This window comes from Ovis canadensis, chromosome 11, assembly GCF_042477335.2.
Source record: "Ovis canadensis isolate MfBH-ARS-UI-01 breed Bighorn chromosome 11, ARS-UI_OviCan_v2, whole genome shotgun sequence".
In the NCBI taxonomy this organism is placed as follows: domain Eukaryota; kingdom Metazoa; phylum Chordata; class Mammalia; order Artiodactyla; family Bovidae; genus Ovis; species Ovis canadensis.
Window position 1 is genome coordinate 20,681,826 of NC_091255.1, and position 23,264 is coordinate 20,705,089.

At 41.3% G+C, this 23,264-nt stretch overlaps 2 protein-coding genes and 1 non-coding gene across 33 annotated transcripts in view; all 3 read right to left on the minus strand.

Annotated features, from left to right (window-relative positions):
* BCAS3 (BCAS3 microtubule associated cell migration factor) overlaps positions 1–13,945 on the minus strand; it is a 608,745-nt gene extending 594,800 nt beyond the window's left edge. For 14 of the 30 annotated variants that reach the window (XM_069602698.1, XM_069602701.1, XM_069602691.1 and 11 more), the window contains exons 1-2: positions 13,706–13,945; positions 666–753 (exon numbers count right to left, since the gene is read on the minus strand). In XM_069602698.1, coding sequence (XP_069458799.1) covers positions 666–753; positions 13,706–13,763 — 146 coding nt within the window. In that variant the 5' untranslated portion in view covers positions 13,764–13,945. Of the gene's footprint in view, positions 1–665; positions 754–2,038; positions 2,620–13,705 lie in introns of those variants that run through there. The other 16 variants (XM_069602708.1, XM_069602712.1, XM_069602699.1 and 13 more) reach the window with 3 other exon arrangements.
* LOC138415526 (U6 spliceosomal RNA) lies at positions 7,021–7,130 on the minus strand. The gene has a single exon (XR_011247284.1). It is a non-coding gene; the product is annotated as a U6 spliceosomal RNA (small nuclear RNA).
* Positions 13,946–17,592: 3,647 nt separating the features above from the next.
* Positions 17,593–23,264, minus strand: part of PPM1D (protein phosphatase, Mg2+/Mn2+ dependent 1D) — a 59,918-nt gene continuing 54,246 nt past the window's right edge. For both annotated transcript variants that reach the window (XM_069602723.1, XM_069602724.1), the window contains exon 6: positions 17,593–19,360. In XM_069602723.1, the coding sequence (XP_069458824.1) occupies positions 18,803–19,360 (558 nt within the window). In that variant the 3' untranslated portion in view covers positions 17,593–18,802. The remainder of the gene's footprint in view (positions 19,361–23,264) is intronic.

Sequence of the window (23,264 nt, forward strand, 5' to 3'; positions counted from 1 at the left end):
TATAGTGCTTACAAGTATACACATCTTAAACTACATTAGATTATAAGCTCCTAGAAAGTACAGATATGCTTTGTCAAAAAAAATGCTTAAAATATAGAAATGTACTCTCTGTGACATTGACTTTGAAACTTTCTGACTGAGACCTGGAGTGATATATTTTACATCACAATATAGTATTCTTGTCAGGAAAATCCCATGGACAGAGGAGCCAGGTGGGCTACAGTCCACAGGGTCACAAAGAGTTGGACACAACTGAGCACATCCACACACACATAGTAAACACACACATACATGTGAATGAATATATCTATGTGCTTGGCAGAACACAATGCTAACCTCCAATTATATTTTCTATTATATTCTATTTTTTAAACAGTCCTGATCGACTTAACTGATTTAATGACCCACTAATCGTTAAAACTGAGGTTTGAAAAGACAGTACTCATGTGTTTTTCATGTAGTCTATAAATGTGCTAAACACATCAACTTGACCCTCCAATTATTGCTTTTATTTGGCTTTGGCAATCAATGATATCTGTCATCCTGTAAAGCCAAGTTAAACAGATTTTCAGAAGTAAGCACTGCTCAGGAAAGAAACCTGACTGTTAGTTACTATTCTGAGTAATCTTTCTTTCACCTATCAGGTTCATCTGAAATTCGCTTACGTGACAGCCTGAGGGCGAACCACAACTCCACCAGTACAACGACTGGGTCTTCTGGGGGAATCTGTAGCCATTGCTTCATTCACAAAACCTGTTTCCAGAATGAACAGAACAGACAGACAAAAAAAAAAAAGGATCATTACTGTTCTGGATAAGAAGAAAGATATATGATTGCTCGCTAGAGATCCGTTGTCAAAAAGACATAAAATATAGGAAAATTTCCCAGCAATTCCCCTTATACCCGAAAGGGCAGAGGGCAGAATAGGAAGAAGCAGACAAAAGTACTTTTCAAACTACTGTGAGGTCTTATTTGGACCAAGCCTCAGAACCACAAAACTAGTTAAGACTCTTGTAGGACCCGCTGAGCTCCTGTTAACAGAAACTAGGAAGGGATGGAAAGTCTAGCAGAGGATCACTTTATAAAAACAAATGCGCTACCTTTGTGAGCCAAAATTAGAGAATTAACTGAACTCTAATGTTGAGAAAATAAAAAATATACAAGGTACAGTTTTTTTAAGACCAAATGGAGCAGTGAGGTAACACCTTCCAACTAAGATCTTTCGTAATCTATCAGTAAGACTACATATGTATCCTAATGGGTGTTTTCTAGTCTTATTGTGGTGATCACTTCACAATATATACAAATATCAATCATTATGGGTACATCTGAAACTAATCTAATACTTCATGTCAATTATGTATTTTAAAAGAGACTGCATGGTCACAGTTTAACAAGATTTTCAAAATCATATCTGTTAACCCCTCTGCTATTGTAACCTAATCACCAGAGTCTAAGTAAGTAATAAAAACTTATACGACATTAGAAGCCCTTTATCCTTTCCAGTCCCATCACTGCATCCTGATTCTTGAATGTCTATAACAAGCATCTGAATCACTTGGGAGGTTTTAAAAGCATGGAACACACTTGGTTAAGGTTAAAAGAGACAGCAATGTGAAAGATCTTAGGAGACAGCACATAGCCTGGAGCTAATCTTGAAAGCACCTAAAGCCACCTCTTTTAAAACAAGGGGCATTCTATCACCTTAATGGAAATCTCGCCCACAGACGATTCCCATCTGCTACAAGCGAAAGACCCTCTGCCCCAGCTAGCCCAGGGACCCCTTCCTCAGAAGGGACCTTCACCTCCAGCCTCTCAGCCCTCTCATTTCCATTCCACCCTTTATTTCTCGAAACACAGCCTCCCAAGAAACTGTCTTTAAGGACCCCGTCTCCCGAGAACGACCCTCGCCAGCCCCTCAGGCCCCACTCTCTTGAAAGACATCAGCACGGCGCTACCCACTTAACCTCCAACACCGAGCTGCCGCTGCCCCCGGCCGCCCTCTGGCCCCTGGCCCTGCCTCCCCTCCCCCTCCGACCTCCAGAGCCCCTCCTCGCTGAATCTCCGCCAGCCAAACCGCCTGCCCTCACGCTGCCCGCCCCTGGTCCTCGCCCAGCCTCCTCCGAGCCACACCGCACCGCCAGCCCTCTCACCGGCCGCCCCGCCGGTAAACGCTGCGCTCCAGCTCAAGGCTCAGTGTTTGGAGTCTCCTCCTCGTGATTGACGGTTACCACTTCCTACCACGCCTCAGCGGAACTACCTCTCCAGCCAATCCTAGGAGCACACCGGCCGCGGCCGAGCACCGCCCTCAGGGGTCAGCTTCGCCAACCAGCAAGTAGGAAAGAGGCGGGCCCGCCTCCTGAATTGACCCAATCCGCTGGGGCTCGAGGGAAAACAAAACAGTATGCCGAGTTCGAGGGAAGCCGAGGTGTCAGGTTCGGTTGCGAACGCAGGCAGGTGGCTGGGAGTTACACACACGTCTGTTTTCCTCTGTACCCAGCGCCTTCGTGGCCCAGTCACAAAGCGTCATGCCGCAGAAGCCCGTGCCCCTCACTCGGGCGTCGCAGCCTAGCAGTCAGACTCGACACCGGGACGGGTGTGTTTACATCGAATTCTCGCGACACCTGGTTCGAAGCTCAAAGCACGTGGACATGGCAGCTGCCAATCACTTTTCGCTGGCCATTCAGCCATTCCGAACCCGCCTTCTGCCCCGCCTTTTTCGATGTGTTTACCTTCCGGGAGCTGAGGCTGGTTTGCCCCCTATGGGCTCCCGGGAGCCGGGGTGGTGATCTGAATAAGGGTATGGCTGTCTTGTTGTCTGTTTAACCTAGGTGGTGGACCCCGCCTGACTCCTTCCTCACTTGTTTACATTTCCCGTAAGGAACAGATGGAGATCTCCCTGGGGTCATTCCGTCAGTGACATCTTTTTTTTATAATAATAATATTTATTGTTATGTTGACCTAAGCACTTCATAAGTACTATCAAATTTAATACCTCTGACAGTCCCCTGAGACTATGGGTCATTAATAGCCATGGGGTTTGTAACAGAGATGTTGATACCTCAGTAAAAATTTTAAAAAGGTTTTAGCACCGTGAGAAGGAAAAAGTTTAGTCGAGAAACTGTCTCACCGGAAATATGCAGTTAATCAGGTGCTGGAAAGATAAATATAGATATAGCCAAGAAGCCACCCATTTGATTATGACGCTCAATTAGTGCCAGTAAAAAAGGACACCCAAACTGATATTTATCAGCCCAATGTTTGAACATTAAGCTAATGAAAGATTTTGAGAAAAATTTTCTTCTTCCACTACACAAACGCCCAGCACCATCAGTCTTTCATGATTTGCTTCCTACATGAAACCCTATAAGGAAGGAATCTTTCCCAATATTTTTAATTCTTTTTGATCTTTTACTATCCCTGGCTAGCTTGTTATCTCTGAAAATGTTTTTTTGGTATGTCTTATTTTCTCCCACGGAAAGTTAAACTCCACCGAGGCATGAGTTCAGTTCAGTTGCTCAGTCGTGTCCGACTCTTTGTGACCCCATGAATCGCAGCACTCCAGGCCTCCCTGTCCATCACCAACTCTCGGAGTTCACTCAGATTCACGTCCATCGAGTCTGTGATGCCATCCAACCATCTCATCCTCTGTCGTCCCCTTCTCCTCCTGCCCCCAATCCCTCCCAGCATCAGGGTCTTTTCCAGTGAGTCAACTCTTCGCATGAGGTGCCCAAAGTACTGGAGTTTCAGCTTTAGCATCATTCCTTCCAAAGAAATCCCAGGGCTGATCTCCTTCAGAATGGACTGGTTGGATCTCCTTGCAGTCCAAGGGACTCTCAAGAGTCTTCTCCAACACCACACTTCAAAAGCATCAATTCTTCAGCGCTCAGCTTTCTACACAGTCCAACTCTCACATCCATACATGACCACTGGAAAAACCATAGCCTTGACTAGACGGACCTTAGTCGGCAAAGTAATGTCTCTGCTTTTGAATATGCTATTTAGGTTGATCATAACTTTTCTTCCAAGGAGTAAGTGTCTTTTAATTTCATGGCTGCAGTCACCATCTGCAGTGATTTTGGAGCCCAAAGAAATAAAGTCAGCCATGTTTCCAGTTTCCCCATCATTTTCCCATGAAGTGATGGGACCAGATGCCATGATCTTCGTTTTCTGAATGTTGAGCTTTAAGCCAACGTTTTCGCTCTCCAATTAAACTTTCATCAAGAGGCTTTTTAGTTCCTCTTCACTTTCTGCCATAAGGGTGGTGTCATCTGCATATCTGAGGTTATTGATATTTCTCCCGGCAATCTTGACTCCAGCTTGTGTTTCTTCCAGCCCAGCGTTTCTCATGATGGACTCTGCACAGAAGTTAAATAAGCAGGGTGACAATATACAGCCTTGACATACTCCTTTTCCTATTTGGAAACAGTCTGTTGTTCCATGTCCAGTTCTAACTGTTGCTTCCTGACCTGCATACAGATTTCTCAAGAGGCAGGTCGGGTAGTCTGGTATTCCCAACTCTTTCAGAATTTTCCACAGTTTCTTGTGATCCACACAGTCAAAGGCTTTGGCATAGTCAATAAAGCAGAAATAGATGTTTTTCTGGAATGCTCTTGCTTTTTCCATGATCCAGTGGATGTTGGCAATTTGATCTCTGGTTCCTCTGCCTTTTCTAAAACCAGCTTGAACATCAGGAAGTTCACGGTTCACGTATTGCTGAAGCCTGGCTTGGAGAATTTTGAGCATTACTTTACTAGCGTGTGAGATGAGTGCAATTGTGCAGTAGTTTGAGCATTCTTTGGCATTGCCTTTCTTTGGGATTGGAATGAAAACTGACCTTTTCCAGTCCTGTGGCCACTGCTGAGTTTTCCAAATTTGCTGCCATATTGAGTGCAGCACTTTCACACCATCATCTTCCAGGATTTGAAATAGCTCAACTGGAATGCCATCACCTCCACTAGCTTTGTTCGCAGTGATGCTTTCTAAGGCCCACTTGACTTCACATTCCAAGATGTCTGGCTCTAGTTGAGTTTATATTGTTGAATTTCCCTTAACACGTAACAGGCCTGAATACAACAGATGGTTCAACATTCAGAATTAGTTAATTAAATCATTATTCTCATGTTGTCTCTGACCCACAAAAAGGAATAAAGACGAAATCCAGAGGAGAGCAATAGGTAACAGTAACAAGTAGAATAGCTAGTATTTGTACAAAGTGTTTCAGTCTAAATTACTGTTGTATATGCATTTTTAAACTCCATAACTCTTTCACTATTCCCCTTCAGTTATGGAAGAAACAAGGAGACAAATATGATAAACACAAACTCATTCAATCAATAAATATCTGAACACCTACTAAGTATCAGTCATATTCTAGACTCTGGAGATACAGCAATAAATAAATCAACCAATGTGTCTTTCTTCAACCAAAGAATTTGCACTCTGATAGGAAGACAGAAATAAACGGACAAAGTGAAGTGAAGTGAAGTCGCTCAGTCCTGTCCGACTCTTTGCGATCCCATGGACTGTAATCTACCAGGCTCTTCTGTCTATGGGATTTTTCAGGCAAGAGTACTGGAGTGGGTTGCCATTTCCTTCTCCAGGGGAATCTTCCCGACCCAGCAATCGAACCAAGGTCTCCTGCATTGCAGGCAGAGGCTTTACCGTCTGAGCCACCAGGGAAGCCCTCAAAGAGGGAACTTCAAATAGTGTAAAATGCTATGGGGGAAAAAATAAGCCAGATAAATAGAGATAAGAGATAGCTTATTTTAGGTAATGTGGTAAAGGAAGGCCTCTGAGGAGATGGCATTTGAACCAAGATTTCAGTGAAGCAGGTTTTAAGCAGCTCTGAGTGAAAAGCAGTTTAGACAAAACAAACAACAGGTACAAAGGCCTTAAGAAAGGAATGAATGTTGACAAATAATGGGAAAAATACTGTGGCTAAACAAAGTGGATTGGGACTTCTCTGGTGGTCCAGTGGCTAAGACTATGGTCACAATGCAGGGGCCCCCGGCTCAACCCCGGGTCAGAGAGCTGGATCTCACACACCACAACGAAGAGTTCACATGGCTGCAACTAAGAGTTCAAGTGCCACAATTAAGATCTAGCAAAAATAAATGTGTTCCAAAAACCCCAAGGTAGATTAAGTAGAAAATGATAGCAAACTAGTTAGGAAAGGTAAGCAGTGGCCAAATGGAGTATAGTGTATAGAATTATAAGGAGTTTTAGTTTTATCCTAGGGTGGAATCTATTGGAAGACTTCCAGTTAGGAAGTGTTGTGATCACACTTACATGTCTAAAAGACCATTATACCTACTAAACAGACATTAAACTGTCTTTAGGGAGGGGCCAAGAGTGGTTGCAATGGGTCAAGTAAGGAGGCTATTTCAAGAGACCAGATGGGAGAGCTATCTAGAACTGGGGCTAGAAGTGAAGCAGTAGAGGTGAAAAGTAATCAGTTTCAGAATATTTTGGAAGACAGAATTGAAAGAACTTGATAATGGGTTGGATGTATAAGAGAAGGGAAAGAGAGAATCAAAGATGCTGCCTGTGTTTTGGGCTTGAGCAACTGAGGAATGACATATTATGGATCTGATGAACCCTCTTGAAGTCATACATTTTTTAGTGGAGAATTTCTGTGATTTGGTTTCATCCTTTGTAAACTGTAAAAAGAATATTATGCTCCTCCGAAGATTTTTTTAGTAATGTGATGGTTTGGTAGGAGGTGTGTTTTATTTTATGTTGTTTACTTTATTGGGTCTTTTTTTTTTTTTTTTTGGCATGTGAGATCTTGGTTCCTAGACCGGGGATTGAATCTCTGCTCCCTGCAGTGGAAGCAAGGAGTCCCAACCACTGGATTGCCAGGGAATTCCCAGTATATTTTTCTAAGTTTTAAAACTTTGAAGAGTTTAATGCTGGTACTGTTTATCTCCGTATCAATTGGTACAATTTGCATCATGTTTTATACTATTTCATCTTTGCAAAGACATCGCATACACAAAAACACACATTCAACAACTGAAAAATATGGAATGCTTCATTAATTTGCATGTCATCCTTGTGCAGGGGCTATGCTAAACTTAGTACATATGTATCATTCCACTTGGAGGGTATGTGTTGCCTAAGAAAGCAGCCTCGTGGGATTTTTATGAGATGTAAATAAATTTAAAATTCTTGGGACTTTCTTGGTGGTGTAGTGGTTAAGAATCCTCGTTGCAATGCAGGGGACGCGGGTTAGATCCCTGTTTGGGGAACTAAGACCCCCACATGCTGTAGGGCAACTAAGTCTGCAAACCACACTGGAGACCCTGTGCACTGCATGATGGAATGAAGATCCCGTGCGCTGCAACTGAGACCCAACACAGCCGAATAAATAAATTTTTTTTAATCAAATTCTCAGAACCAGTTAGAAATGTGTACAAATTAACTAGTTCTTGTCAGTCTTACAGGATTAGAAAGTTCCAAGCCTTAGGACCTACTTTCCTTTCTTATTGAAGCTTTCCTGCCAGAACACAGTGCCGTGTTATCTGCCTTGAACTGGAAAACAGTTTGCATTCACACCTGTATATTTATTCATCCTTTTATGTAAGGCTTTGGTGTGCAGTTCTCAATTCTTTAAGAGACGACAACAGACTCGGTTTTCCACTGTCATGTGAGAACATTAGGCCCCAGCAATGCGTCACTGCCAGATAAAAGTGCTACAGTAAACTGAGGAAACAACAACAAAATCAGCTATTTCTAATTACGCCATTTTTTTTCTTCACAGAGATAGTGTTCGATTCACTCATGAGCCTCAAATAGAAAACAGAATTTGTGGTGATCAGGGTTTAACTTTTTGGCCGTGCTGGGTCTTCACCGCAGTGCTTGGACCTTCTCTGGCTGCAGCAAATGGGGGCTACTCCCTAGTTGCAGCACGCAGGCTTCTCTTGTTATGGAGCACAGACTCGAAAGCACTCGGGCTTCAGTTTGCAGCTCTGGTGCTCTAGAACACAGGCTCAGTAGTTGTGGTGCATGGACTTTGTTGCCCCACAACATGTGGAAGCTTTCCAAACCAGGGATTGCGCCCTGTCCCCTGCATTAACAAGCGGACTCACAACCAACCCAACCATCACGTAAGTCCTGTGGTAACCATGTTTTGAATGAACATGACTTATGGGGGGCTTAGTACATATTGTTAGTTCATGAGTCATTTCAGATTACTGGGTCATGGAGAAACTTTTCAATAATCTCTTCTTTGGATTGAGCAATCCCAGCTGGGAAATTCATTTTCAGTGTAAAAGTAAGTTCAAGCTAGAGTCCTGTTTTCTTCCAGTTGCTATAATGACCCATTGTAATAAATCACTGATTACTAAAATCCCGCGGCCCTGCAGTCCAGAATCAAAAGTTTGAGATTTGTCAAGGAACTATCCATAAGCAAACCAAACATCAAGATCAGTTAATATTTTCTCCTCTATTTTTGTTTGATAGGATTAGAATTCTTTTTTTAGCCTCAAACGAGCCACTGCCACTTGTTTTGGCCACAAAAACACTTGGACAATATTATTTGACTTAAGCAGTGGTGAAATAATAGACCTATTAATGTTCACTGGTGAACATTAATATTTAATTGTCAGTCAAGTATAAGGAAAAACAAAGAAGGAATTCCCTGGCAGTCCAGTGGTTAGGACTCCACGATTTCACTGCCAAGGGCTCAGGTTCAGTCTCTGGCAAGGGAGCTAGGATCCTGTAAGCCTGGAGCAGGGGCCAAAAAAAGGAAAAACACAGAGGTAAAAAAAAAAATCATGATCATCAGTTTTCTCTCTCTGGTTGGGCATTTTGATAGCAAGGGTGATTGTACATGTGTTAAGGCAGGACATACACTGTAAACCACCTACATACAAACCTGCAAGTTGTGAACTTTCAAAGGTGCGAACGTGCATTTGTGTCTAATAAGGTAGGTTAGTTGACGCAACAGGTATGCATTGTCGTGTGCGTGTATCCTCTACAAGTGGTTGCACTTTTGTGCACTTTACTGCACAGTATTGTATAGAATACAGTAATACAGTGTCTTTATTTCACACCCAGCAAGTCTGGAAACAAGTGTGAAAGCAGCGCAGATATAGCTGGTACTACTGTACTTTTCAAGGTACTGTACTATAACTTTAAAAATGTTGTCTTTATGTTTTGTGTGTGTTTTATATGTATTATTTTTGTGAAAAGTATTATAAACATACTACAGTACAGTACTGTATAGCCAGCTGTGTTAATTGAGTTCTTATGAACAAACTGGACCTACAAACACGCCCTGAGAACAGAATTTGTGTGTGGAGGACTTATTAAAAAGCAGAGACATTACTTTGCCAACAAAGTTCGTATAGTGAAAGCAATGGTTTTTCCAGTGGTCATGTATGGATGTGAGAGTTGGTCCTAAAGAAAGCTGAGCATCAAAGAATTGATGCTTTTGAACTGTGGTGTTTGAGAAGACTCTTGAGAATATCTTGGACAGCAAGGAGATCCAACCAGTCAATCCTAAAGGAAATCAGTCCTGGGTATTCATCGGAAGGACTGATGCTGAAGCTGAAACTCCAATACTTTGGCCACCTGATGCGAAGAGCTGACTCATTGGAAAAGACCCTGATGCTGGCAAAGATTGAAGGCAGGAGGAGAAGGGGACGACAGAGGATGAGATGGCTGGATGGCATCACCGATTCAGTGGACATGAGTTTGAGCAAGCTCCAGGTGAAGGTCAAGAAAGCCTGGTGTACAGCAGTCCATGTGGTCACAAAGAGTGAGACATGACTGAGCAACTGAACAACAGCAGGGGACTTACGTGGGAAATCTGTACCTTCCCGCTCTAATTTTGCTGTGAAACTGAAACTGCTCTTAAGAAAATGTCTGTTAAAAAGTTACATTTTGGACTTCCCTGGTTAAGTTACGTTCTGGACTTCTTCCAGAGGTTAAGAATCTGCCTGCCAATGAAGAGGACATGGGTTCGATCCCTGGTCTGGGAAAATTCCACAATTAAGTCGTGTGCCACAACTACTGAAACCCTGCACCCCAGAGCCTGTGCTCTGCAACAAGAGAAGCCACCGCAATGAGCAGCCAAAGCACCCTGAAGAGGAGTAGCCCCTGCTCGCCACAACTGGAGAAAACCCATGCACAGCAACCAAGACCCAGTGCAGCCAAAAATAATAAGTAAATAATAAAATTAATGAATGTTTAAAAGAATTACATTTATCTGGGGAGGGTAAGAGGGAGGCTCAAGACAGAGAGGACACATGTATACTTATAGCTGATTCCTATTGTTCTGCAGCAGAAACTAATACAACATTGTAAAGCAATTACATGCCCATTAAAAATCAATTTAAAAATTAAATGAAATTAAAATAAGAAATTATATTTCTCTAAAATCCTCCAATTGTGAGTACATTACTTATTCACTCCATGGGTATTCTCTGATGCGTTCATTAGGCTGAAACTTTGCACACTATTGTTTGTGGTAATCTCTAAAAATTAGAATTCGAAACTTTAGAACTGCAAAACCAACATAATCCAGTTACATCACCTCATATCTATTTAATTACAACTGTGCCTGCCATTTTTCTGCCCTGGATATTACTAGATAACTGTGGTCTCTAAAACACCATTTCCCACATTGCTATTCAGAATTCTAAGTATTTGTTTATTATCTTGGTCCCTTCAACCTAACCCACAGATCTCTTTAGCCCACTCTGCTCATTCGCAGTCCCAGCCAACTTTCTGAAAATACAGTGATAATTTTCTTTTGCTTTGTCATTCTCTTAAAACTATTATCTATAAAGTGGTCACGTAATTTGTCATCCCAGCTAGGAAAGCTTCATGAAGTGAGGCTCTATTAATGATTAAGACAGAGACTTCTCTGGCGGTCCAGTGGTTGAGACTCAGTGCTTCCAATGCAGGGGTATGGATTCGATCCCTGGCCAGAGAACTAAGGTCCCGTATGCCACACGGTGTGGCTGAAAAAATAAATAAGCCAAAGAAAAATAAGGTAAACCATGAAGTATGGTTGGTTGCCCTTTATCTTTGACACATCAGTACTACTCTGTAACTATTTTCTACAGGATTGATGTATAATTGCATTGTCTATTTAGCTAAAATGTAAACTCTTTAACAGAAGGGATTGTTTGTGTTTCATTTCTATTTCCCTTAAGACTCTATTCACTAACAGGAAAAATTAGGTGTCAGAACCCCAGCAATTTATCTTACAATTTGGAGCTGGCGTTTATACTTAAGGACTTCCCAGGTAGCTCAGTGGTAAAGAATTTGCCTGCCAGTGCAGGAGAGACAGGGTTTGCTCCCTGGGGTGGGATGATCCCCTGGAGAAGGAAATGGCAACCCACTCCAGTATTCATGCCTGGGAAATTCCATGGACAAAAGAGCACGCATAGTCCATAGGGTCACACAAGAGTCAGACATGACTTACCAACACACACATACACACACATTTATACCTAAAGACACTAGAAATTAAAACTATTAATTGAAGACCAAAAATTAGTTTCATCAACTCTTTTTTGATGCCCATGGCATAATTTATTTCCCCTTCACATGCATAAACTTGGATAAAGATTGTTTAAATCAATGAAAACTGAATCTGTAGTAACAGTTTTGAGAAGCTAAAAATTTAATATTAGGAAACATTTATTTAGCTCTATATACCAGTCATTGTAATATGTTTATCTGCATTTTACATGTGAGGACCAAGACTCGAAGATGTTAGTCCACTTACACAGTAAATGCAGGCACCGCGACAGAAGTGCGTGGTCCCTGAGCCTCAGCTTTCTGCCTGAAAAAGAGGAACCTCCAAAGAAAGGGAAAGCTCACGGAGACTCTGGAGAGGGGGCAGCTCTGGAAAGTGATTCCACTGAATACCTCAGGCATGAATCTTATCCTAATCAGCGTATCAAAGACTCTGAGAACTAAACTGGCGGACAGATCACTGCCCAGGTCCCCAGCTAGCCCCTGGGTAATACACACAAGGGACAGATAAAATTACACAACGGCAAAGGATTTGGAAAATGAATCGACTGAAACCACAACCCACGGAAGGTGTGTTAAAATATGCAGACAGGAATGGGGAGGGAACAACCTTTAAAAGAATGACCACCACTGAAGACCCAATATAAACTAGTTAGAGCCAAGGTGGGGCCAAGATGGCGGATGGCTGACCTCCACTAGACCGTTAGCCTCAGTATGTGCTCATTGTAATACATCAGTGGGTCTTCCCAGGTGGTGCTAATGGTAAAGAGCCTGCCTGCCGATGCAGGACTCAAGAGATGCTGGTTTGATCCCTGGGTCAGGAAGATCTCTTGGAGAAGGAAATGGCAAGGCACTCCAGTATTCTTGCCTGGAAAATACCATGGACAGAGGAACCTGGTGGGCTACAGTCCACAGGGTCCCAAAGAGTCGGACACGACTGAGTGGCTGAGCACACACACGCACAGTACATCAGTGAGCTAAATGACTTGCTCAAAGACACCACGACAGTTCCGAGGCTGGCCATAAAAGGCCAAAAAGTGGGCAGTGGCCCAATTCCTGGAAATCCCTGCCCCTTCCCCAAGACAGTTGGAATAATCCTATCACTCATTACCCTATGAAATTACCCACCCTAATAAAAACTGACAACCCCCCACCTTCTGAGATGGCCCATTTTCTGTCTATGGAGTAAACCCCTGAATAAACCTTGCATTCTGCTATGACTGGCTCTTGAGTTCTTTCCCTCATGAAGCCAAGAACCCACATTTAGCAGCCATCCCCGGGACTTGCCTGAGATGTGGCAAGTGACCATTCTCTCGTGCCCCACTTTCTTTCCTGTAACAGCACAAATTAACCAGATTGACTGCCTACTAAAACAAAAATATCAATGATCTCCATAAGAGCTAAATAAAGTGTCATAATAGTCAAGTATCTGGGATATAATCCAAAATTACATGGTAGGGGTTTCCGTGGCCCAGGGGTTGGGAGTCCACCTTGCAATGCAGGAGACACCAGTTCAAGCCCTGGTCCGGGGTCCAGCGTACCACAGCTACTGAGCCTGTGCTCTGTAGCCTTCGAGCCACAACTACTGAGCCCATATGCAGCAACTGCTGAGCCCCACGCACTCTAGCGCTCACGCTCTGCACCAAGAGAAGCCGCCGCAATGAGAGGTCTGCACACCACAAGAGCAGCCCCCGTTTGCTGCAACTAGAGAAAGCCCGTGCATAGCAATGAAGACCCAGCACAGCCAAAAATATTTTCTAAAAATTACATGGTATACAAAGAACCAGAAAAAATCTCAATTCACATGCAAAAATTAACAGATGCCAATACTTAAATGACAAAGAATCATATCTGACACTTTAAAGCAAAATTACACAAATGCTCTTGCAAGCAATTATGAACACTCTCGACATGAATGGAAAAAAAAAGAAAATCTCAAAAAAGAGAGGATACAAAGAACAGAAAGGGTAGGGAGTCCCTGGAGAAAGAGAACCAGGCCTGGTTTTCTCGACAGAAGAGAAGCACTTTTGGCCCAAGCCATTTTGTAATCTAAGCCTGGCTGCAATGCGTGCCCTTGAACAGGTGTCAGTAACTAATGACATATAAGGAAGTAAGGGACTACAGGAACCATGGGAAAGCAGTCAATAGTTCAGTGATGAAAGAGTCCTAGTTCCTCCCCAAGGGGCGTATATAACTACCTGATACATACCCTCTGATACACTCTTTTCCGTGTCCCCCATTTCTTTTTTGTAGGAAACAGGGTTCATTCAGCCTCCTGACCTTCCCTGAGTTCCGCAGATTTAAACAGGTGGTTATTATCAGGGAAGGGAGGGGAAGCAGAACCAAAGGAGGAGCAGTCAAGAAATAACAGTGCAGCTTCGGGGCAGGGTCTTGGTTCCTCCTCAAGGCATACACATTATTCTTTGAGTTCTTCAGTAGGAATGAGGCCCCACCCGGGTGGAGAATGGTATCTTAAGGGTGAGCACAAGATTCCTGGAGCCTTCTGCCTCACCACTGACCAATCAGAAGAAAGTCTGCACAGGGGAAGATAAGGAAGACACTTATCCCTCCTCCTCAAATGATTCTCCCTTTAAAAACTTTCATGGTTAAGCAGAATCTTCGAAGTTGGCTTTCGACACTAGACACTAGTCAGCCTTCTCCCAGGTTGCCGACGTCTGAATAAATCAACTTTTCATTTCCAACGAACACTATCTCTTGAGTATGTTTTCAAGCAGCAAGCAGCAGAACCTGAGTTCGGTAACAGCAATAGCATCCTCCTGGGAGAAGAGTCTGGAGATTGAGGTAATAATTGATCATGTCTATATAATGAAGCCTCCCTGAAAATCCCTGGACTGTGGGCTTTGGAGTGCTTCCAGGTTGATTCACATACTCATGCACTAGGAGGATTCAGTTCAGTCGCTCAGTAGTGTCCGACTCTTTGCGACCCCATGGACTGCAGCACACCAGGCCTCCCCGTCCATCCCCAGCTCCCAGAGTTTACTCAAACTCATGTCCATTGAGTCAGTGATGCTATCCAACCATCTCATCCTCTGTCATCCCCTTCTCCTCCTGCCTTCAATCTTTCCCAGCATCAGGGTGCTTTCAAATGAGTCAGTTCTTCGCATCAGGTGGCCAAAGTATTAGAGTTTCAGTTTCAGCATCAGTCCTTCCAATGAATGTTCAGGACTGATTTCCTTTAGGATGGACTGGTTGGATCTCCTTGCAGTCCAAGGAACTCTCAAGAGTCGTCTCCAACACCACAGTTCAAAAGCATCAATTCTTCAGCGCTCAGCTTTCTTTATAATCCAACTCTCACACCCATACATGACCACTGGAAAAACCATAGCTTGACTAGACACACTTTTGTTGGCAAAGTAAGGCCTCTGCTTTTTAATATGCTGTCTAGGTTGGTCATAACTTTCTAGGAGGGTAGTGTAACCTAAATCCTTGGGACAGAACCTCCTACACTTGGGACCCTTCTGGGCTTCATCTGTTCATCTATAGCCTTTATTATATGATAAACCAGTGAACACAGTTCCCTTTGCTGTTCTAGCAAAGCTTCAAACCTGAGATGGTGATTGTGGGACACTGATTTATACCAGCCAGTAAAAATGTTGTATCTTTTTGCCTTTTCATGCTGTTCATGTGGTTCTCCAGGCAAGAACGCTGGTGTGGTTTGCCATTGCCTTCTCCAATGGACCACGTTTTACTTAGACTGGAGGCTCCGTTGCTCTTGATAAACCACAATTTCCCCCAATTTAGCACCAAGACACTTGGCTATCCCAGTTCTGGAGGCCATGGAGCTGACAGAGACTCGGTAGCCAGTGCGGCCGGGTGTTCATGGCCTGGCAGGCAGCAGGGCAGGCCTGGGGGGCTTGGAAAGCAGAGGACACGGAGAGCAGGGGCCCTCAGCAGCAGCTTCTTGGCCATCATCTGGCCCAGCGGCACAGTACAGCTGGCCACGTGGGGCTGCACCCGGGAGTGGTTTTCATGGAGGCGGCCACGAGACCTGGCTAGCAAAGGCTTCAAGAAGACCTGCACCGAGGGAGAAGGGGCCAGGACCCTCACCCTCCTTGTTCCAAAGGTCACTAAGGATCTGGCACAGGAACCTGTGCTGCAACCACCTCAAAGGCCCCTATAGTCAAAGCTATGGTTTTTCCAGTAGCTATTATGGATGTGAGTCAGACGGTAACAAAGGCTAACACTGAAAAAATGATGCTTTTGAATGGGGTGCTTGAGAAGACTCTTAAGAGTCCCTTGGACAGCCAGGAGCTCAAACTAGTCAATCCTAAAGTAAATCAGTCCTGAATATTCATAGGAAAGACATGCTGAAGCTTCAATACTTTGGCCTGATGAGAAGAAGTGACTCATTGGGAAAGGCCCTGATGATGGGGAAGATGAAGGGCAGGAGGAGAAAGGGACAAGAGGATGAGATGGTTGGATGGCATCACCGACTCAATGGATGTGAGTCTGAACAAAGTCCAGGAGATATGGAAGGACAGGGAAGCCTGGCATGCTGCAGTCCATGGGGTCACGAAGAATTGGATGCAACTTAGTGACTGAACAAAGAAGAAAAGTAGGTGACAATCTGGGGCTTGCAATTGGTATCTTAAGTGTAGGCAGCACCAGGAGACAGCCCTTGTGGGATCAGATGGACAGTGTCACAATAAATTGGAGGACACTCAGTTGGTATCTGCAGAATATTGGAGCATTTCTTGGTATAGGAAAACCCACACATCTGGCACCTTCGGTAAAGGAAGAAATTGTGTTTGTCTTCCTTTCAGTGGACATGGTTAAGCAGTTGTTGTTCAGTCACTATGTCACGTCCGACTCTTGTGAAGTCATGGACTGCAGCCTGCTGGCTCCTCTGTCCACGTATTTCTGAGACAAGAATATTGGAGTGGGTTGTCATTTCCTTCTCCACTGCATCTTCCCAACCCAGGAGTCAGACTCTCATCTCCTGCATTACAAGAACCACCTGGGGAGACCCAGTGAAGTAGGAGCATAGTTGAGTGACATAGCCAGGGGAGAACACTAAAGAATGAGGAGGCTCTGTGATGCTCTGATGTGGAAAAATCTTCCAGATATAATATTAGGAGAAAAACACATGTACAGCTGCAGGTCTTTGTGTAGACTTGTTGGCTACCCTGAGGACTAAAGTGAGGGTATATTCATTATGTACCCATTTTATACATTATGAAGTTTCCATCATGCATTACACTTCTGATCTATATGTGATAAGCAAATAAAATTTAATAAAAAGAGACATTAAAACATTATTTGTGATTTCATGACGTCTTTACCTCCTTAAAGAACAGGCCTAAAAACAGCCCTAGGAACCCATACCAAAAAAAAAAAGTTAATTTTACCTTTCAGTTATGTATGTCAAACCTAAAATGTTTACAGTATTAGATAGCTACTAGTATGGTATGAAACTGGACTATTAGACTAAAAATATAATCTAGGAAAAATTCCAACATTTTTACATAAAAAAGTTGATCTGAAAAACAAAGATGAAAAAAATCTTTCACAAAAAAGTGAGTCCAAAAGTGTTTGCTACTTGCTGTCATTATCTTGGAAAGATCTGAAAAACAAACTCTAGTCTTGAAAAAAGAAATTGAAAGTGTTAGTCCACCTCTTTGCAACCCCATCAACTGTAGCTTGTCAGGCTCCTCTGTCCATGGGATTCTCCAGGCAAGAATACTGGAGTGGGTTGCCATTTCCCTCTCCAGGGGATCTTCCCGACCCAGGGATCGAACCTGGGTCCCCTGCGTTGCAGGCAGACTCTTTACTGTCTGAGCCACCAGGATCTATCTCTAGTCTTGAAAAACTAGCCAAAATTAAAACAAACAAACAAACAAAAAACTAGCCAAAATTAATGTTTCACCTGCAGCACTTGTTCTCAGTTAATCCTCTTACCGACAGCTGGCATGCTTCCAAGTGCACAGCTCCTAGCATACTGTTGGTGCATGGTCAATGCTGAATGCATGAATTAACTCTTCAATGTCTCATTTAGAGTCCTATTCTAAAGTCATACATTTTTAAAAGTTCTCTTTGTAAAGCAACTCATCACACCAAAACAACATACTCTTAGTATTTCAGTATTAGTTCCTTTTAGTTTTTTCAAATAATACAGTTTTATTCACTTTCAATTGCTACATAATATTTCATCAAATTCTTACAAACCATAACTTATAAACCATAACTGACCTAATCATATTCTTCTTGTTGTATATTTAGCCTGAGTTGATGTACTCTCCATTAAAATTAGAGTGCAAAAATGAACATTACATACATTTTAAGTTGTTACTCTAAAGCTTGATCATGGCATAACACAAAGTTAATATATATCATTAAAACAAACCAATAACAATAATTCAGCAACATCAGTAACAGTTCACTGATTTATTAGATGAACAAACATATCCATATAATCAATGAAAACTGTACGATATATAAAATAATTTAAGAAATGTTGGGAATTAGCAGCACCATCCATTATTGAAATAGCAAGAAAAACTTCACATATTTTATGCAAACACGAGAAGAGGATATAACCACTTTAAGACTTATTAATGCCACTGAATGTCTGGGATGATTGAAAAGGGCATCTCTTTAGGCAAACATACCTCCTTCTACTTCAAAGATCTGGTGAGCAAATCTGATGGTTGATGTTTTAGAAAAAATGCTACTGAATGAAATAAGAGATACTGCATAGTATTTTAATTAGGACAAGGAGACTAACACCCAGCTACTTTCGCATGGCTCAACACTTCGGCTTCTATGAAAAATTTAGTTCTGGATTATGAAATTAGAAATAAAAAATAATTTAAAAAAGACACTAGCTGTCTCTAAGAAACATTAAGTGAGACACAGGTCACTATGAAAATACATCACTTTTCCAGTTTGCTTAATAATTTACTTTAAAAAGTTGTGTAGTTTTCATCACAAGTGACATACAAATTTCTTAATAAGCATTTTTAAAAGTTTTAATGTATTTCTAAAATCTAATAGATTTTTTTTTTTAAACCTTTAGCCCTGTTGTTACATTTACTGTGTATCAGAGTAAGAGACTGAGTTTGTGTGAAGGATACAAATTTACACACATTTTACAGCAACTAACACCCTAACATCTACAAAATTCACATTTATAATACAAGCAAGTACAAGGCCAGGCTAAAATTGTTGAATTCCAAAAAGTCAAACTCATACTATTTTTATTTTGTCCCCTTAAAAAAAGTTCAACTTCGGCACCAAATTCAAAAAAGCCCTCTTAAGAAGTTTGGAAAAAATTTCCAAACATATTTCAGCAAACACAAACAGTTTTTCTGTGCTGGTGAAGTAAAGGATTCCCAATTTTCTTCTGGCCCCTGAGTCTGCGTCGCATGGTAAGTTTAACAGAGTTCTTGCGCTGGGAGGTTGTGGGGAGGCTTGCAGGCTGAGCACCACTGCTACGACTTAAACCATTCCGTCTGTGCTTCTTCATAAGAGGGCCAGAGTTGGATTCTTCTAATGTCCTTTTGAAGTTTGCCGGAGGGGTTCTTTCAACTTCTTGGGCTTTCATTTGACCTGGGCTCGGTATCTTCACATTTTTTTGGTCCATGATGGTGTTTGTTGAATTGGTAGGCCCCAGGCCAACAGACAGGCTATTATTCAAAGAATCATGTATCCTTAAAGTCAGGGCTTTAGTGCAATTTTCTTCTAGTGGCTCTGGATCTTTTGAGGATATGACTGCAGCCTGGACATTCCCTCGAGCTATCTCAGGTGGGACTTCTAAATAATTCTCTGAGAAGGCATTACTACGAATAAGGGCAGGTATATGGTCCTTGGAGTTCAGCCTTGGCCATGGGTCCTCCTCCAGGGGCTGAAAAACAAGAAGGTAAGACCAAGTGAGAAATAATTTATCCTAGAATTCAGCTTAACCATTGGGGAAATGAAAAGGTTTCATTAGAATAAATGACAAAATTGTTTACTTGGGGGGTTTATTTCCTACTTTCTATATTTAATTTCTGAATATTTAGTAGTGTGGAAAAAGTAAAGTGCAACACTAAAGCAATTCTGTCACAATGGAAATTCAGACTGTCGCTTTGTATCCATCTCCTGAACACTAGATGCTGTTCTGGGATTTGAGAAAATAGGATATATGGGAATGTGCTAAGTATGGCTAGGGCAACTTGCAAAGATACAAACAAAAATCATATGCAATTTTCAGGTGTTGTTTCTTAAAAGCTTCACAAGGAGGCACAGCTGTGCACTACTTTAGGTGCAGTGCACCAAAGCTAAATGTCGGAATATCCTCCCATCTCCAGACAAGAACATTCTTCCTATCAAATAAAAATCTTCCACTATTTTAATATTTTATAAAATCACTATTTCAATAACTTTCTCAAGGACAAATTTTAAGCATAAATACTTCCTCTTCCCCAAATGTGTGTATCATTTTCCTCAATCTTTCCTCTTTCAATCAAATCAAATTTATTAAAATATTTTCCGAAAATAAGTAAATCCTTTTGTATTTAGAATGGTAAATAAAGATATATTATTAGTCACCTTCTGATTTAAAATTCTCTAGGAATAAACACCTTTTGAAAAAGTACTTTATAAAAAAGCATATTTGTAAAAGTAATGTTTCCTTTAATGTTTCTAGAATTAAGAAGAAAAAGGGAAACTGCAGGAATCTAAAAGCATTTCAACTTAACCATAAGCATGAACATGCTTTACTAAGGAAAATAAACCAACTTTAGGTCCACTGGAGGCCAGAGATGAGAAACTCTGAAGTTCCTAACGTAGTACTGCCCCAAATAGAATACTGCTATGCTTTTTAAAATGCTTTTATTTATTTATTTGGCTGTGCTATGTCTTAGTTGCAGCATGCAGAATGGTTGCAATATGCAAACTCTTAGCTGCAGCATGTGGGATTTAGTTTCCTGACCAGGGATTGAACCCAGGTTCCCTGCATTGGGAACCTGAAGTCTTAGCCACTGGACCATCAGGAAAGACCCTTAAGCAAAAAAAAACCTAAGTATATTTCTTTCTTTCTGGGGTCACTGGTTCATTTATTTATTTTACATTGCATGGTTTATGGAAAGCCCAATTCTTATCTGTTTTAACACTGACTAGATGTTGGGCAGCAATCTTATTTTGAAGTACTGATGTTGAGAATGGATAACAGAACAGTCTCTATTCTCGAACATTCACATGTGGCTTTCAGCAATATCAACGACAACCTGTCTGTAAATTTATCCCCTCTGCATTAGGTTGATTCCAGTGCCTACCCTGATCACAAGCATATACTGACTGATCACAGAAAACTATACCTCACCATACGTAATTGTTGACTAAAGGTTCATCTTGCTTTAATATAAAAAAGGATTTGCAACAAGACCAGGCAGCAGATAAATTCTGTAGACAGAAGATTTCCTACTACCAAACAAGCACATTACTAATTTAGGGACAAGGAAAAAAGATACTAATCAGGCCACTTATAGGAAAAGAACATAACTGCTTTAGCTTGTACAACGAGGTTTAGACATTAGATGGAATTTCTTTACAAAAGAAAAACAATGGGATGATTTTAGAGTTAACACAGTTTGTTGTAATTTCTGTTGTGCTGTGTTCTTTTAAACTCACAAACTATTATTCTGATACCACAGGTGCACTGACTTTTCTTCCCCTACTTATTCTTTAACTTTTCCATTTCCTTCTCTTCTTATTGGCATTCTATGGGAATATACCGCATCTGTTTGTGCAGCCAACCGCTTAGACTTCTGAGACTCATTTCAGATTAATTACCACCTGTATGCTAAGCCTTCTTACATGTTCATAAAACACATGATATTGAGAGGTTACATCCTAAAAATTCACACTTGCAAAGATCACACTTCAGAGATCCATTTTGAGAGCTCCATATATTTACAATCCAACAGTAAACAGCTAATTACAAATTGTGCCTAGAATGCAACTGAAACTAAGTGCTAATCCTCTGAAAGAACTCTCTTCCTCATTCCTCCTTCCTAGAGCTCTTGGCTTACTTAAAAAACAGCTAAAATTAGTTTTTCCCTAAAGAAAGATGGAGAAAGAAAGGTGTGCCATAGTAATATATCACTTAAACAGAAGTATTTCTACTATTTTTGTCCCAAAACAAAGATTTGAGTACTGATTTAGCTTACAATTCAAACAGAAGTTGACATGTCTGTAGAAGTCTTAAAAACCATTCAAAATCAACCAAAATGTCATTATATTTATCTAGATGCTACTAAACACAGGATTATTATTATAACAATGAAATAAATCAGAGATACTCATGAGTAGCCATGGTTAACTAAGATAAAAGAAACAAAACAAAACACAATCTCTTGAGCAGAAATCTGTCTTTATTTACTTGTTAGGCCAGAGCCTACAATAGTGATTATTCTGAATGGCTCTAAATATTTTTTCATATTTAGGTGTGGCTAAATGGTTAACAAATAACCATGCCTACACAGAAGTTAGTCCATACATAAATCTCCTAATCTTTACTTTAGTATAATTATTAGATCATTATTTTTCAGAATTTTAAAATATGTTTTGAAGGGCTTCTCTGGTGGTCTAGTGGTTAAGAATCTGCCTGCCAATGCAGGGGACAGGGTTCCATCAAGGGTCTGGTAAGATCCCACATGCTGCAAGGCAACCAAGTCCACGAGCCAAAACTACTGACGCCCACGTGCCTAGAGCCCGCGCTCTGCAACAAGAGAAGCCACCACGGTGAGCAGCCCGCGCACTGCAACGAAGAGCAGCAGCAGCTCCTGCTCACTCCAACTAGAGACAGCCTGCACAGCAGCAAAGACCCAGGATGGTCAAGAGCAAGTCCTTACACAGTGCTTTAAAACTTATTCCTGCAATTTTACTAATGCCAATCCACAGATTAACATTAAGAATGTCCTATTACAGTATCTTCTCTCCCCTCATTCTTACCTCCATCCTGTGGCACCTCTATACTACCTACAATTCAGTTACAAATACAAACAGTTTGGGGAACACAAAAGTAATGAATACTTTCAAATACAGAAACTGGTGAATTCTGAAATGAACATAAGCTCCTTCACAACACTCAAAAGAGAATGAAGAGACTTTAAAAGTCCTTGACTTTTTAAAAGTCTCACCCTGTATTATTATTCAAGAGTTTTCAAAGAAAGTTTCCACAAGAAATTCTTTTAGGAAAATAAGCATAAAATATTAATTTGTCAATTTCTAAATGAAGAGTCCATGTAAGGAAAATTAAGTTACCGTATATATGTGAAGTAAAAGATAGGAAAGCAATAATGGAAAACTTCCAAGTACTCTATACAGGATCACAATACCCAAAATTACATAAATACTTTGTACTATGCAGCTTTGATCATCTTAAAAAACTGTCTCAATACATGACATAAAATCCCACTGTGTTTCCCATTTTAATGGTCATTCTTCTGAAAGCACATTCTCAGAAGGCCAGGTGTATCACAGCAGTTATCAATATTACTAATTATTAGCAGAAGATTGGAAAAAAGCAGGAAAAAATTGGGATGAAATCAGAAAAAGGGGAAATACTACAGCATGTAAACTTATTTCTGAGCACATCTTAAATTCATTCAATATTAATATGGGTAAGAAACAGGAATGATGTTTCTAATTCATGTTAATAGGCTGATATCCTAAGGTCCAGTTCAGCCTTGATTCTGTATCTTATTCAAACTGCTTAATATCTCGGTCTTATTATCTATAAAATGGAATTAATTATCTGCACTATT